Raw genomic sequence first — 13,544 nt, 5'->3', positions numbered from 1 at the left:
CACCAAAGACTTACTTCATCATCTTGCTACAGATGAAGTCACTGTGCATCGTTCAACCATTCGGCACAGTTTACACAGGAGATGCTGTATGCGAGAGTGATGCAGAGGAAGTCTTTTCTCTGCCCACAGCACAAACAGAGCTGCTTAAAGCACATTTTGACAAGCCAGCTTCATTTTGGAATAAGGTGCTGTGGACTGATGAAATTAAAATTATTTGGGCATAACAAGGGGTGTTACGCATGGTTGAAAAAGAACACGGCATTTGAAGAAAAACACCTGCTACATACAGTAAAATATGGTGGTGGTTCCATTATGCTGTGAGGCTGTGTGGCCAGTGCAAGGACTTGGAAATTTGTCGAAGTTGAGGGACACATGGATTCCACTCAGGATTGGCAGATTATGGAGACCAATGTCCAGGAATCCGTGACAAAGCTGAAGTTGCGCCTGGACAGGACCTTTCAACAAAACAACGACCCTAAACACTGCTCAAAATCCACTAAGGCATTCATGCAGAGGAACAAGTATAACTTTCTGGAATGGCCATCTCAGTCCCCAGACCTGATTATAATATAAAATCTGTGGTGTGAGTTAAAGAGCGCTGTCCATGCTTGGAAGCCATCAAACCTCAATGAACTAGAGATGTTTTGTAAAGAGGAATGGTCCAAAATACCTTCAACCGGAATCCAGACTCTCATTGGAACCTACAGGAAGCGTTTAGAGGCTGTAATTTCTGCAAAAAGAGTATCTACTAAATATCGATTTCATCTATTTTTGTGGTGCCCAAATTTATGCACCTGCTTCATTTTGTTTAAACAGGCGCTCCATCCAGGGCTATCTGGCCGCAGCTCAGCTGTAGTAAGCCATTGGTGGAATGATGACAGCATCCTGAGCTGCCCAGAACTGCAGAGAAAATTGCAAATGACATTGTGACTCATTGCAAATGCACAAGCGAATGCAGGCAGACAAGCCAGAACTGTCCGTTTGCGGCTCCACCGCAACGGACAGAACACGCCACAGGAGGAATCCTTACAGAAATATGCTAGAACCGACAAGTTTTGGACTAACCCATCTCCTCATGGGGGATTCTTAGGGTTTTTTTTTTATTTTCAAAAGCACTTGGTGAATGCCAGTAGCTCCATAAAACTGCACAAAAAAGTGTGCAGAGAGCTGGGAGGCTAGCCAGAATCTTTGAAATTTTTTCACGAAAGTGGTCCTTTAAGCTGGTGCTATGCCTTTGAAAAGCCTAATGTAGTGTGTGGGTGTGTGTGTGTTTTCTCTGCGTCCTCCCTTGGAAATTGCCCAGGTTGCCCTTATGGAAGTGCCAGCCCTACATTTCCTGGCCTGCAGATATGTATTAGTATGCCGCACAGTCAGTTGGGCACAGGACGAGCTGCCGCTGAATCACTGGGGGGCAGAAGTAATTCGGGGTCCAGCGATCGCCGGAACCCCGAATTACCTTTACACAGGACACAGACTATAGCATCGCAGCTATAGCCGCACTGTCATCTGGCATTATGCACCACCATGCATGCACCCCAAATGACCTGGTTCGCTGTCTTGCACCACCTGCCTACATTTTCCTGCCACCCAGCTGAAAAAAAAAATCTGGGGAGAACATTGCACTGAAGTTAGTTTATTTTACTCAATAAATGCAACTGAAAGTTGAAGAATGTCTTTTAGCAGAAAGTGTTTCTGATTCTGTGGAGAGGGTATCAACCTTTTATGGTGCAGAGCATGATACTTTTGTTTAAATGACTGCACAAAAAGATTGTAAGTGGTAGCTGCCCTTTGTCTGCAACTTGTGCTAAACCCATTCCGATCCTTTATTAGACTATGTTGTTTTCCTGTTCAGTTCCACTGTTGGACATAGTCCGCCAATGATAAATATGACTGCTGCGAGGGGTGCCGTTGTCGGATATAATGGGACGTTGTGTCAGCACCTTTAAAATAAAGTGTAGGACTAAAGTCTGGCACTTTGATTGTCACCGGTAACCATCTTATGCCTATTTTTTTTTTCCTCTTGTACTTCATTTGTCTTGAATAGATGGTGTTCCTTTAGCAGATGAAGTAGTCATTTTCTAAGGAACATAAATATTAGAATGTTAGGAAATATATTCAGAAGCATGACTGGCCTTTATGCACAAACTATGAGAAAGATGTACATTTTGATTTATCATTATAGGTTACACAATATAAACATTTAGAATTAGACACACAAAAGTATTGTAAAACAAATACATGCAATTTGTTTGTGTTTTTTTTTTCATTGTCATTATAAAGCGTTAGGTAATAACATAAAAAGGGTTATGAGAGCATTGTTCAAAATATTTTCCAGAAGTACAGATAGTGGCCCTATTGTCCTTTGTTCTGTTGGTCCTCTTCCTCTCTTAATAGAAAGTTTTCTTTTAGTTGCATGTACTCAGGGTCCTTTTTGGCCATTTTGGCACCACAGGAAATCTACCTTATTAATCACTCCCCTCGCCTGCCCTCCCCTCCTCTTTACTCCCTCACACAGACATACAGAATGTGCTATTAATAGAGAGATATAACTTATTTAACATTAGAAAATGGAATTTCACTTACATAAAATAATGACCGAACAACATTAGTACTTAATCCTAAACAAGCCACAGTATCTAGACCAAAGAAGGGCAGCACAGCAAAAAGTGGGTGTAGCCATAGCAGACTGTGGATTGGGCCAAAGACTAGGCATAATTGGAAAGTTCATTAACCACTTCAGCCTTCAGTCGTTTTCACTTTATGCATCCGAGCAATTTTCACCTCCCATTCATTAGCCTATAACTTTATCACTACTTATCACAATGAACTGATCTATATCTTGTTTTTTCCGCCACCAATTAGGCTTTCTTTGGGGGGTACATTTTGCTAAGAGCCACTTTACTGTAAATGCATTTTAACAGGAAGAATAAAATTCAATATTTCTTAGTTTTCAGCCATTATAGTTTTAAAATAATACATGCCTCCATAATTAAAACTCATGTATTGTATTTGCCCATATGTCCCGGTTATTACATCGTTAAAATTATGTCCCTATCACAATGTAGGGCGACAATATTTTATTTGGAAATAAAGGTGCATTTTTTCCGTTTTGCATCTATCACTATTTACAAGTTTAAAATAAAAAAAAAATAGAAATATTTCATCTTTACATTGATATTTAAAAAGTTTAGACCCTTAGGTAAATATTTACATGGTTTTTTTTTATTGTAATGTTTTTTTTTGTTTTTTTTTGTATTAAACATTGTATTTGGGTATTTTTGGGAGGGTGGGATGTAAGCCATTGTTTTATAATGTAAATGTCTTGAGTTTTATTTTTTTTCACTTGTACTTGTAGTTTTACTTTTTGGCCACAAGATGGCGGCCATGAGTTTGTTTACATGACGTCACTCTGAGCGTAACATACGCTTAGAGCAACGTATGGGGGACGTTACAGCCAGAAAAAGCACAGCTTCTGAGAGAAGCTGTCGCTTTTTCAGCGGGGGAGAGCAATCAGTGATCGGGCACCATAGCCCGATTCACTGATTGCCAGGCTAACGAACCGCGGCCGGGAGCACGTGTGCACGCGCGCGATCGGCCGTGGGAGCGCGCGATCGCGCACATGGCCTCCTGGGCGTAGCTACTACGTCCAGGAGGCCAAAGTAGTTAAAGAAGGATTGTCAGCCACAAAATCGAATTTCATTTACCCACTGCTCTGTGTTTAATATGCAGCCAGCAACCTTACCCTGTATTGCAAGCACTCCAATCTATTCAGAAATGTTTCTGCTGTAACAAATCTTATCTCAGTCAGCCTGGCTCTATTTGTGCCATTGCCAATGAGAAGGAAGCTTGTCATCATCCCTCCCACATTCCTGGTCCACACTGAGTGGCTGAGGGCAGTTCAGTGATGTGTTTACAAAGCAAGCTAGCTATGACATTGCAGTTTCTAGGAGAAAAAAAAAGAAAGTAAGGGAGGAAATGACATCAGGATTGGCTTTAGTCAGAGGGAAGCCAGATGGAAAATTGCAAGGAACAGAATTCCCTTTACTATATAAAGTTTGTTGAAATCAAAACGTGGTCAGCACAGTACATCTGTTCTGTAAGTAGAACAAGTAGTTATCTACTTATACATGTGTTTTTTTCCTGGGATAGTATGGCTGACCCTGCTGCTTTAACCTTTGTTGTATGCTGTATGCACTGCATGTGCCACATTCCACTTTCCTATACTGAGCAAAAGGAAAGCATCACTGCTCCTCATTACAGTGTCATACATCAAGACTTAGTGCCTTTTCACACTAGATTTGTGCATTGCTTTATGTTGTTATGAAATATGAGGAATATGTGAAAGGCCCCATTTAAACCTGAGATCTTGTGGTCATTCCTCAAGAGGCGGGTGGACAAACAAAAACCAACTAATTCTGAGAGACTCAAAGAAGTGATTATAAAAGAATGGGTTACCATCAGTCAGGATTTGGCCCAGAAGTTGATTGAGAGCATGCCCAGTCGAATTGCAGAGGTCCTGAAAAAGAAGGGCCAACTCTGCAAACACTGACTCTGCATAAATCTCATGTAATTGTCAATAAAAGCCTTTGAAAAGTATGAAGTGCTTATAATTATATTTCAGTACATCACATAAACAACTGAAACAAAGATCTAAAAGCAGTTTAGCAGCAAACTTTGTGAAAATTAATATTTTTGACAGTCTCAAAACTTTTGGCCAGGACTGTAGGTGCTGCGTGTGGGCTATGGGGGATACTGGGTACCTTGTGGGAGCTGGTTGCATGGTGCAACAGTACTGAGTACCATGTAGCGGCTGAATCTATAGGTGCTGGGTGCAATTTGGGTGAGTATTTTGGGATGTACTGAGTTCCATGTAGTTGAGGGCTGAGTCTACTGCATTCTATGCCAAGTAAATGTCTATTCACTAAAGATCAGGTCCTTATGAAGGTTTCTCAATACTGTCTGGAAGATTACAGACAACCTGTAATAGGTTCCGGTGTATGGTAATTGGGGAAGGGAGTCAGAGTTACTGTGTTTACTTGAAGTATGTGTATGTTTCTCGCTGTGTGTGTGTGTATGTTTCTCGGTGTGTGTGTGTATGTTTCTCGCTGTGTGTGTGTGTATGTTTCTCGGTGTGTGTGTGTATGTTTCTCGCTGTGTGTGTGTGTATATGTTTCTCGGTGTGTGTGTATGTTTCTCGCTGTGTGTGTGTGTGTTTGTTTCTCGCTGTGTGTGTGTGTGTGTATGTTTCTCACTGTGTATGCATATGTTTCTTGCTGTGTGTGTGTGTGTGTATGTTTCTCGCTGTGTGTGTGTGTGTATGTTTCTCGCTGTGTGTGTGTGTTTCTCACTGCGTGTGTGTATGTTTCTTGCTGTGTGTGTGCGTGTGTTTTTCACTGCGTGTGTGTGCGTGTGTTTCTCACTGCGTGTGTGTGTATGTTTCTCGCTGTGTGTGTGTATGTTTCTTGCTGTGTGTGTGCGTGTGTTTTTCACTGCGTGTGTGTGCGTGTGTTTCTCACTGCGTGTGTGTGTGTATGTTTCTTGCTGTGTGTGTGTGTATGTTTCTTGCTGTGTGTGTGCGTGTGTTTTTCACTGCGTGTGTGTGCGTGTGTTTCTCACCTTGTGTGTGTGTATGTTTCTCGCTGTGTGTGTGTATGTTTCTCGCTGTGTATGTTTCTCACTGTGTGTGTGTATGTTTCTTGCTGTGTGTGTGTATGTTTCTCACTGTGTGTGTGTGTGTGTGTGTATATTTCTCGCTGTGTGTGTATGTTTCTCGCTGTGTGTGTATGTTTTTCGCTGTGTGTGTGTATGTTTCTTGCTGTGTTTGTGTGTGTGTGTGTATGTTTCTCGGTGTGTGTGTGTATGTTTCTCGGTGTGTGTGTGTGTGTATGTTTCTCACTGTGTGTGTATGTTTCTCGCTGTGTGTGTGTGTATGTTTCTTGCTGTGTGTGTGTGTGTGTGTGTTTCTCGCTGTGTGTGTATGTTTCTCGCTGTGCTGTGTGTGTATGTTTCTCGCTGTGTATGTGTGTGTGTATATGTTTCTTGCTGTGTGTGTGTATGTTTCTCACTGTGTGTGTGTGTGTGTGTGTGTGTATATATATATATATTTCTCGCTGTGTATGTATGTTTCTCCCTGTGTGTGTGTGTGTGTGTGTATGTTTCTTCCTGTGTGTGTGTGTGTGTGTGTGTGTGTGTGTGTGTGTGTGTGTGTGTGTGTGTGTATGTTTCTCGCTGTGTGTGTGTGTGTGTATGTTTCTCGCTGTGTGTGTGTGTGTGTGTGTGTGTGTGTGTGTGTGTGTGTATGTTTCTCCCTGTGTGTGTGTGTGTGTGTATGTTTCTCGCTGTGTGTGTGTGTGTGTGTGTGTGTGTATGTTTCTCGCTGTGTGTGTTTGTGTGTGTATGTTTCTCGCTGTATGTGTGTTCGCCTTATGTCTTTTGTTCTCTCCATTTCTCAGTTATACTGTTGTTTTTTGTTTTTCTGTGTCCTCTTTCTCCTTCCGCATAAAATGTCATAGAAATAAAGCAGACCAAGCTCAAAATTCACCATGTATGCTGCATTCTCTAAAGACACTGTACTTAAAATGATTTAAAATTCAAATTTAATCGATCCACACATGAATTGGTTTAAAAAACTTGTTGCCAGAAGGGGAAGATAGATTAGGCTGCATGTGAGTTCATAATTTGCAAGCTTTGGAACTAATGTACTGTCACTCTTAAGACAGAGGACATGGCAATGATGACACACTTACATGCATTGTCTCTCACATGCTGGGCCAGAAGACAGTGTAGCCGGACTCACTACCAATGCATTCACAGCTCCCGCTGCTATATGAGTTTGGCGAACATATAGACCAACTTGTTACCGATCAGTTCGGCCTTCCCTTCCACTATGTGTGCTCAGCTATGTCATTGCCCAGCTCCTGAGCCATAAACAAACACCAGGCACCTCCATAGACACAAATTATCATTGCGGCTTATGGAGGAGCTGAATTATGACAGTCTCCCATGCGCCAAAACCACCTGGATTTTCGCGAAACGATTGGTCCACTAAACAGAAAAAACTTCTTAGGCCACGAGTGAAGTATGGGTGAGCTCAATTACAATAACATTTCTATAGCGCAGTGGTCCTAAAACATATAGAATAGCAGTGCTGGCACCACCTATCCGCATACTGTAGAAGCCAGTGAGAAGTAATTCACCGTCTTCCAATCCAATTCTGCATCAGGTGACACTGCTGTCCAACTGGGTGGCAGGTTATCACCTGGGTATGCGTCACTGGTGCACAAAGACGTTCTTTGGAGCACCGCATAACTGAATGGTTGCTGCTGGGAGTACTCCTCCGGTCATGACTGGGGGGAATCAATACCTACATTCAATGTAATGTTTTGCAACATCATTTTATGTATGTTCCGGCCACCCATATGTTATGTATGTTGACCTGGCCCTTCACAGAAAAAGTTTGTGGACCTCTGCTATAGCGCTTTTCTCCCATAGAACTCAAAGTGCTTAATTGAAAGTATTGAGCAACAGCTGAAAAGCTCATTGTTGAGGACATGGAACAGAGACGTAGTGTGTTTTGTAGTGTTTTTTTTTTACCACAAATTAGGCTTTTTGTGGGCGATACTTGTTTTGAGTAATTACTTTTTCTATGCATTTTATAGGTTAAACTAAGAAAAAAAAAATAAAAAATACACTATTTCTTGGATTCCATCCCCTATGTTTTTAAAATAAGCAATGCTACTATAAATAAAACCGACCCATTTTATTTGCCCGTTAGTCCTGGTTATCACTATGGCCTCGATTCATAAAGCATTACCTCATGCGGTAATGCTGAAAACAGCAGACTTTACTGACCACTTAGCAAAATGTCAATTCATAAAGGCTGTTACCGCATGAAAAGCTGACATAACCGACCAAGGAGATAAATTACCGACTTGGCTGCAGTTACCGACAACAGATGTCAGTAAATTGTCAGAAAATGTCAATTCATAAAGCCTTCAACAAGCGGTAAGCCTGGCGGTAGTTACCGACACCTCTAGTGAGGCGATAACAAGTTACCGACAGCTCTGACAGCTCTGATGAATGTAAAAGTGCAGAAATCCGAAGTCTGTTTGAGTCATCAGTGGAGAGAGCCAGAGAGCCCTCTGTGTGAGTCATTTCTGCAGGCAGGGAAAGACTGTGTGACTCATCTGTCTGAGTCATCAGTAGAGAAAGCCGTCTGTGTGATTCATTTCTGCAGGGCAAAGAGGGAATCGAGACACTGCTCTACTCTACCGCTCAATGGGCTGCGGTAATTTACCGACCTCCAAGGGCAGCTGGGGAAATCTTTATGAATTAGCACACAGACCGGGAAAATACAGAGTGCGGTATTTTCCAGACAAGATTTTTTTATGGCACTGCTGTTTATGAATCGAGGCCAAGAATTAAATTATGATCTTAGTACAATGTATAGCCAACATATATAATTTCAAAATAAAAGTGTATTTTTTCTGTTTTTGTTTTTTTGTAGGAGGCCAACACTCACTAGCCCTTATTTATTTATTTTATTTATTTTATTAAATACTGTTACAGAAATATATCCTCATGACATACATATTAGAAAATCTGAGTTTCTAAGGCAACTATTCATGCATTTTTTTGTAACTGTTATTTTTTTGCAAGTGATTGTTATTTGGGTGGGGGAGGGGTTGTTGTGCAAGGGATTTTATTAATTACTCCCAGCCCACGCCCACCATGAAGAGAGATGTAATCTGATCCAGGAAGGCAGACATCTGGGATAAGAATTATAGCTGTCTTAGATTTCTTATCTTTCTAATCATTCTGCTGTTTCTCACTTCTTCCCCAAGTGCTGAACCAAAACTAGTCTGGCTCTTATGCCTAGTACACACGATGCAAACGGTCAAAACTATTATTTCCAACAGGTCTGACCTAATTTCCGATAGTTTTCCTGATTAATTTTCTGATCACTTCTATACTTCTATTTTCCATCAATTTAATGGAAAATTGCATCGTGAGTACCAGGCATTACAATGTCATCAGTCCAGGTCATAATCTGTACAGAGCATGTGCAGGATTTCACAGGCATTTTTGCATGAAGGGGAGAGCACAAGGCTGGAGGGGAGGACAAAATGCTGAAGGTGTACTTACAAGGCATGAGAATGAGGAGAAAGATGGAGGTGCTACTACAGATATAATTGTGTGTCTGTTCTAGACACTAGGAAATACCAGATGTAAACTTTGTATGTTCATCTAACTGTATTACAGTGCATAGACTACATATATGTATTGCCATTCAATATTTTTTTTGACTGGAGGTAGTCTTTAATAGAAGATGTCATTAAACCCAGCGGCATAACAGCCCTCGAGACCCCTGTGACTGGAGGGGATATGGGGGCATGCTACTATCTCCTCCCACCCTGCAGAACAGCACAGGGAGCAGTGACATATTTACCTGTTCCGCTCTGTGTTGGGCCTCCTCTTCCTCCCGGCAGGCAGCCACATGCTATTTGCTGCCACCCTCAGGCTCCTGATGCATGTCACATGATTAGAATAAACATACATATATCCAGGCACATCGCCTCTAGTTAGGACATTAAATAAATTATTAGGGAAAGGGAGGTGCTGAAGGGGGTGTGGCTAGAAAACAGCAAAAATCTATTAACCCTTCGCACACTCACATGCAAATGTTCAAACAATTGCATTCACAGATTCACTCATCCAGGCACAACTGTTATCCCTACAGCTAAATTAAAAGCCAGGGTTTTAGTTCACAGAAGAATGCATTCTTATGCTTAATCACCTATACTGCGCAGAAGTACCCAGGTAAACATAGGTGTCCTAACTCTGGCCCTGTAACATGCATAGTGCAGACATGCAAACACATTCATTGCATCAAACCTATCAATGGATTAGGAGCACACATCCTAACTTCCTCTCCTGGGAAAGACAGTGCATCTTACCAATCGCACAAGGGAGCTAATGTTATGTGTCCATGTGCACCATGCGCATACACCAGCATAAGCTGTCTGCATGCTGACAAACACATACAGGGGAAGGGGGGAGTGCACCGAATTGGACCCTAGCCACAGGGGTCAATGATAAGAATAAACATACATATATCCAGGCACATCGCCTCTAGTTAGGACATTAAGGGAGGTGCTGAAGGGGGTGTGGCTAGAAAACAGCAAAAATCTATTAACCCTTCGCACACTCACATGCAAATGTTCAAACAATTGCATTCACAGATTCACTCATCCAGGCACAACTGTTATCCCTACAGCTAAATTAAAAGCCAGGGTTTTAATTTAGCTGTAGGGATAACAGTTGTGCCTGGATGAGTGAATCTGTGAATGCAATTGTTTGAACATTTGCATGTGAGTGTGCAAAGGGTTAATAGATTTTTGCTGTTTTCTAGCCACACCCCCTTCAGCACCTCCCTTTCCCTAATAATTTATTTAATGTCCTAACTAGAGGCGATGTGCCTGGATATATGTATGTTTATTCTTATCATTGACCCCTGTGGCTAGGGTCCAATTCGGTGCACTCCCCCCTTCCCCTGTATGTTTGTCAGCATGCAGACAGCTTATGCTGGTGTATGCGCATGGTGCACATGGACACATAACATTAGCTCCCTTGTGCGATTGGTAAGATGCACTGTCTTTCCCAGGAGAGGAAGTTAGGATGTGTGCTCCTAATCCATTGATAGGTTTGATGCAATGAATGTGTTTGCATGTCTGCACTATGCATGTTACAGGGCCAGAGTTAGGACACCTATGTTTACCTGGGTACTTCTGCGCAGTATAGGTGATTAAGCATAAGAATGCATTCTTCTGTGAACTAAAACCCTGGCTTTTAATTTAGCTGTAGGGATAACAGTTGTGCCTGGATGAGTGAATCTGTGAATGCAATTGTTTGAACATTTGCATGTGAGTGTGCGAAGGGTTAATAGATTTTTTCATGTCACATGATTGGGAGCCGAGTATGCTGCATAGAGCGAGAAGCTTTGGGGAGGAAAAGGAGACTAGACACAGCGCTGGAGCAGATAAATATTACACTGATCTTGCTGGGGCTCTCTTCTGACTGACCATGGAGAGGAAAGAGGTCAGCTGTTTGTGCTTGGGTGAGGGGAAATGGGAGGGGGACATGCTCTATTGACGTTTTGTTTGGGGGCGCGGGGACATCTTGTTACGCCCAATAGTATATCTGATAATCGGAGTTCTGTATGGTGAAATCTCATTTTCAAACTTTTTAGGCGGCTGTACTTTTCGCCTCAGTTCCAAAGATAGACTGGGCAAAAGAAAGGCAAGAAGAACTTCTCCAGAATGGTCCACAGTGAAAATCGAAGAGAACGACAGTGGGGAGATGTTCACAAGCATAGCTGAGAACATGGAAGAATCAGACTCTGAAACGTCACAGGAAGAACTACTACATGACAGGCAGAGAGCTTATCGTTTCACAAAGGAGGAAAACAACGCTCTGTGCCATTTAGCTTGTCAACACTACAAGTATCTGATGAAAAGGGACAACAACGTACTTCAGTTGGAGAACAAGGAGCTTATGTGGAAAGAAATAGCAAAACAAGTAAGTAATAAATATAATATGTATTATTCGACTTACATCTTATGAAGCCATTATTGTGCCTGTGCATTAGCAGATAATGAAACATGTATCATTAATCCTTCATAAATTACAAACATATTTATGCTCCCCACCCACCAAAAATGTTTTCTACTTTGTTTTAGGCATCCTAGGCTTGCTTTGCTATTTTAGGCTTTCTTGCTTGCTTTGGTAGCTAGTTTAGGCATCCCAGGCATGCATTGTTAGCTGTTTTAGGCATCCTAAAATCTCAAGGCAGGGGCAACACATATGGAGGCAATCATTGTATTTAGAAACTTTACTGAATGCTACTTAATTACAATTGCTTAATGTTTACAATACTCGTTTATTAATTATTTAGTCAACGTTTGCCCATTATAAATACTTTCCTCACCCTGATTTACATTCTTAAATTGACCACAGGTGGGAATAGATTAACTGCTGGCAAGGAGCATCACTGCGGAATGTTTGTTTTTTGTTCCAAAGTGAGCTGAAACATCACCTGTGCTCTAGGGCAGAAGGCTGCATAACTAAATAGCCTTACCGAAACATCATTGAGATGGTGGGGCTACATTCCAATAGACAGCAATGTATATATAAGAAGTGTTTCTTGTGCTAAAACCAGGATAGCTTACTTAAAGTTGGCTATCCTGAATAATGTATTATTTACTAAATGTAGTTGTGGAAACTCTTTAACTTGACAAAAGTCTACAATAGCTTGTTGACAACTAACATTCCTAACAAGGAAGGACTAACAAGTCCTTTTGGTTGGTGATCACATTTGTAAATGTTTCCACTCTTCCCTAGTATACCGGTAATACCATTTCCATATAACAGTCCTATAGATGAGGAATTTTAGGTCATTGTAGTGTGTTATGTTGTACAGGCAAACCTGTAAATAATATTTCTAACACATTGATTTGACTTTGAACTTACTATTGGTGAAAACTTGATGAGTATACATTTTAACAGTATATTTTCTTAACTCTGTAGGTCAGTACTTATGTAAGTACGACAACACCTTTTCATTTCAAATTCATCCTTTTACATTTTCAGGTCTCTGAGGTTGAAAGAAAACATCGTAGAACGTCTCGTGCTTGTAGACGACGGTTCCAGGACTGTAGATTGCATGTAAGAAGAATGATGGAGAGAGAGATGAATAACGAAGTCGTTCGTTATAACTTTTGGCAACAGAAAGTGAGACTGGCAATGAAGGCCAACCCGGGCCTTGCAAGACGCAAAGGTAAATCACAGCACTTTTGTAGATCTGTACGCTTGGCTGTAAATGTGGTAAAAAGAGTTCCTGTTTTTTCTCTGTGTTCTCTTCTGCATAAAATATTATAGAAATAAAGCAGACAGAGCTCAGAAACCACCATGCTTGTGCCATAAACAAACACCAGCTCCTCCATGGCCGCAAATTAGCATCGCATTGCAGTCTATAGAGGAGCCAAAAAAAGACAGGTGTCTGTGTGCCAAAGCCACATGCCTCATGGATTTTTGGGACTCGATTGGCCCAAAAACATAAAGAAAACTGCTTAGTCCACCAATGGAGGAGCACAGTATAGGTTAGCTCAGTAGGGAGTATTGAGTAAGAGGCGAATGACGCCTTTATGTATGTGTGACCTAGGCACTCTGTTGACGACTGGTAACATGCAAATGCCGTTCCTTTACTGCATATCATTCCAGCAAAGCCTTCTCCTGGTGTTACTTAATGTTGAGACAGATGTAGTGTGCCAGGTCACGTACAACAATATCTAACTAGGGGATTAAGGCCTTTGGGTTTACAACAGTACAGTCATTGAAGGTTTTCATAATATTTTTCATAACATTTTTATATTATTTAATATGACTTATTACTGGAGACCGAAAGGAAGCGGGACCCCCATCGCCCTTAGCCTTTAAATGATCCAAAAGCCTGGGAAAGCTTTCTCTGTGTTGGATATATACATCAT

The 13,544-nt window shown here is 41.4% G+C and overlaps 1 protein-coding gene across 2 annotated transcripts in view; it reads left to right on the top strand.

Annotated features, from left to right (window-relative positions):
- The window catches only part of LOC137534328 (zinc finger protein 665-like), a 101,374-nt gene that overhangs the window by 59,037 nt on the left and 28,793 nt on the right, over nucleotides 1-13,544 (top strand). Inside the window, exons 7-8 of one of the 2 annotated variants that reach the window (XM_068255774.1) lie at nucleotides 11,249-11,577; nucleotides 12,649-12,835. The exons of the other annotated variant lie outside the window; for it this stretch is intronic. Coding sequence (XP_068111875.1) covers nucleotides 11,249-11,577; nucleotides 12,649-12,835 — 516 coding nt within the window. The remainder of the gene's footprint in view (nucleotides 1-11,248; nucleotides 11,578-12,648; nucleotides 12,836-13,544) is intronic. 2 annotated transcript variants of the gene reach the window in all.

Source organism: Hyperolius riggenbachi, chromosome 10 (assembly GCF_040937935.1).
Source record: "Hyperolius riggenbachi isolate aHypRig1 chromosome 10, aHypRig1.pri, whole genome shotgun sequence".
Classification (NCBI taxonomy): Eukaryota; Metazoa; Chordata; class Amphibia; order Anura; family Hyperoliidae; genus Hyperolius; species Hyperolius riggenbachi.
Note: the sequence above shows the minus strand (reverse complement) of the source record. Positions and strands in the feature narration are given on the sequence as shown.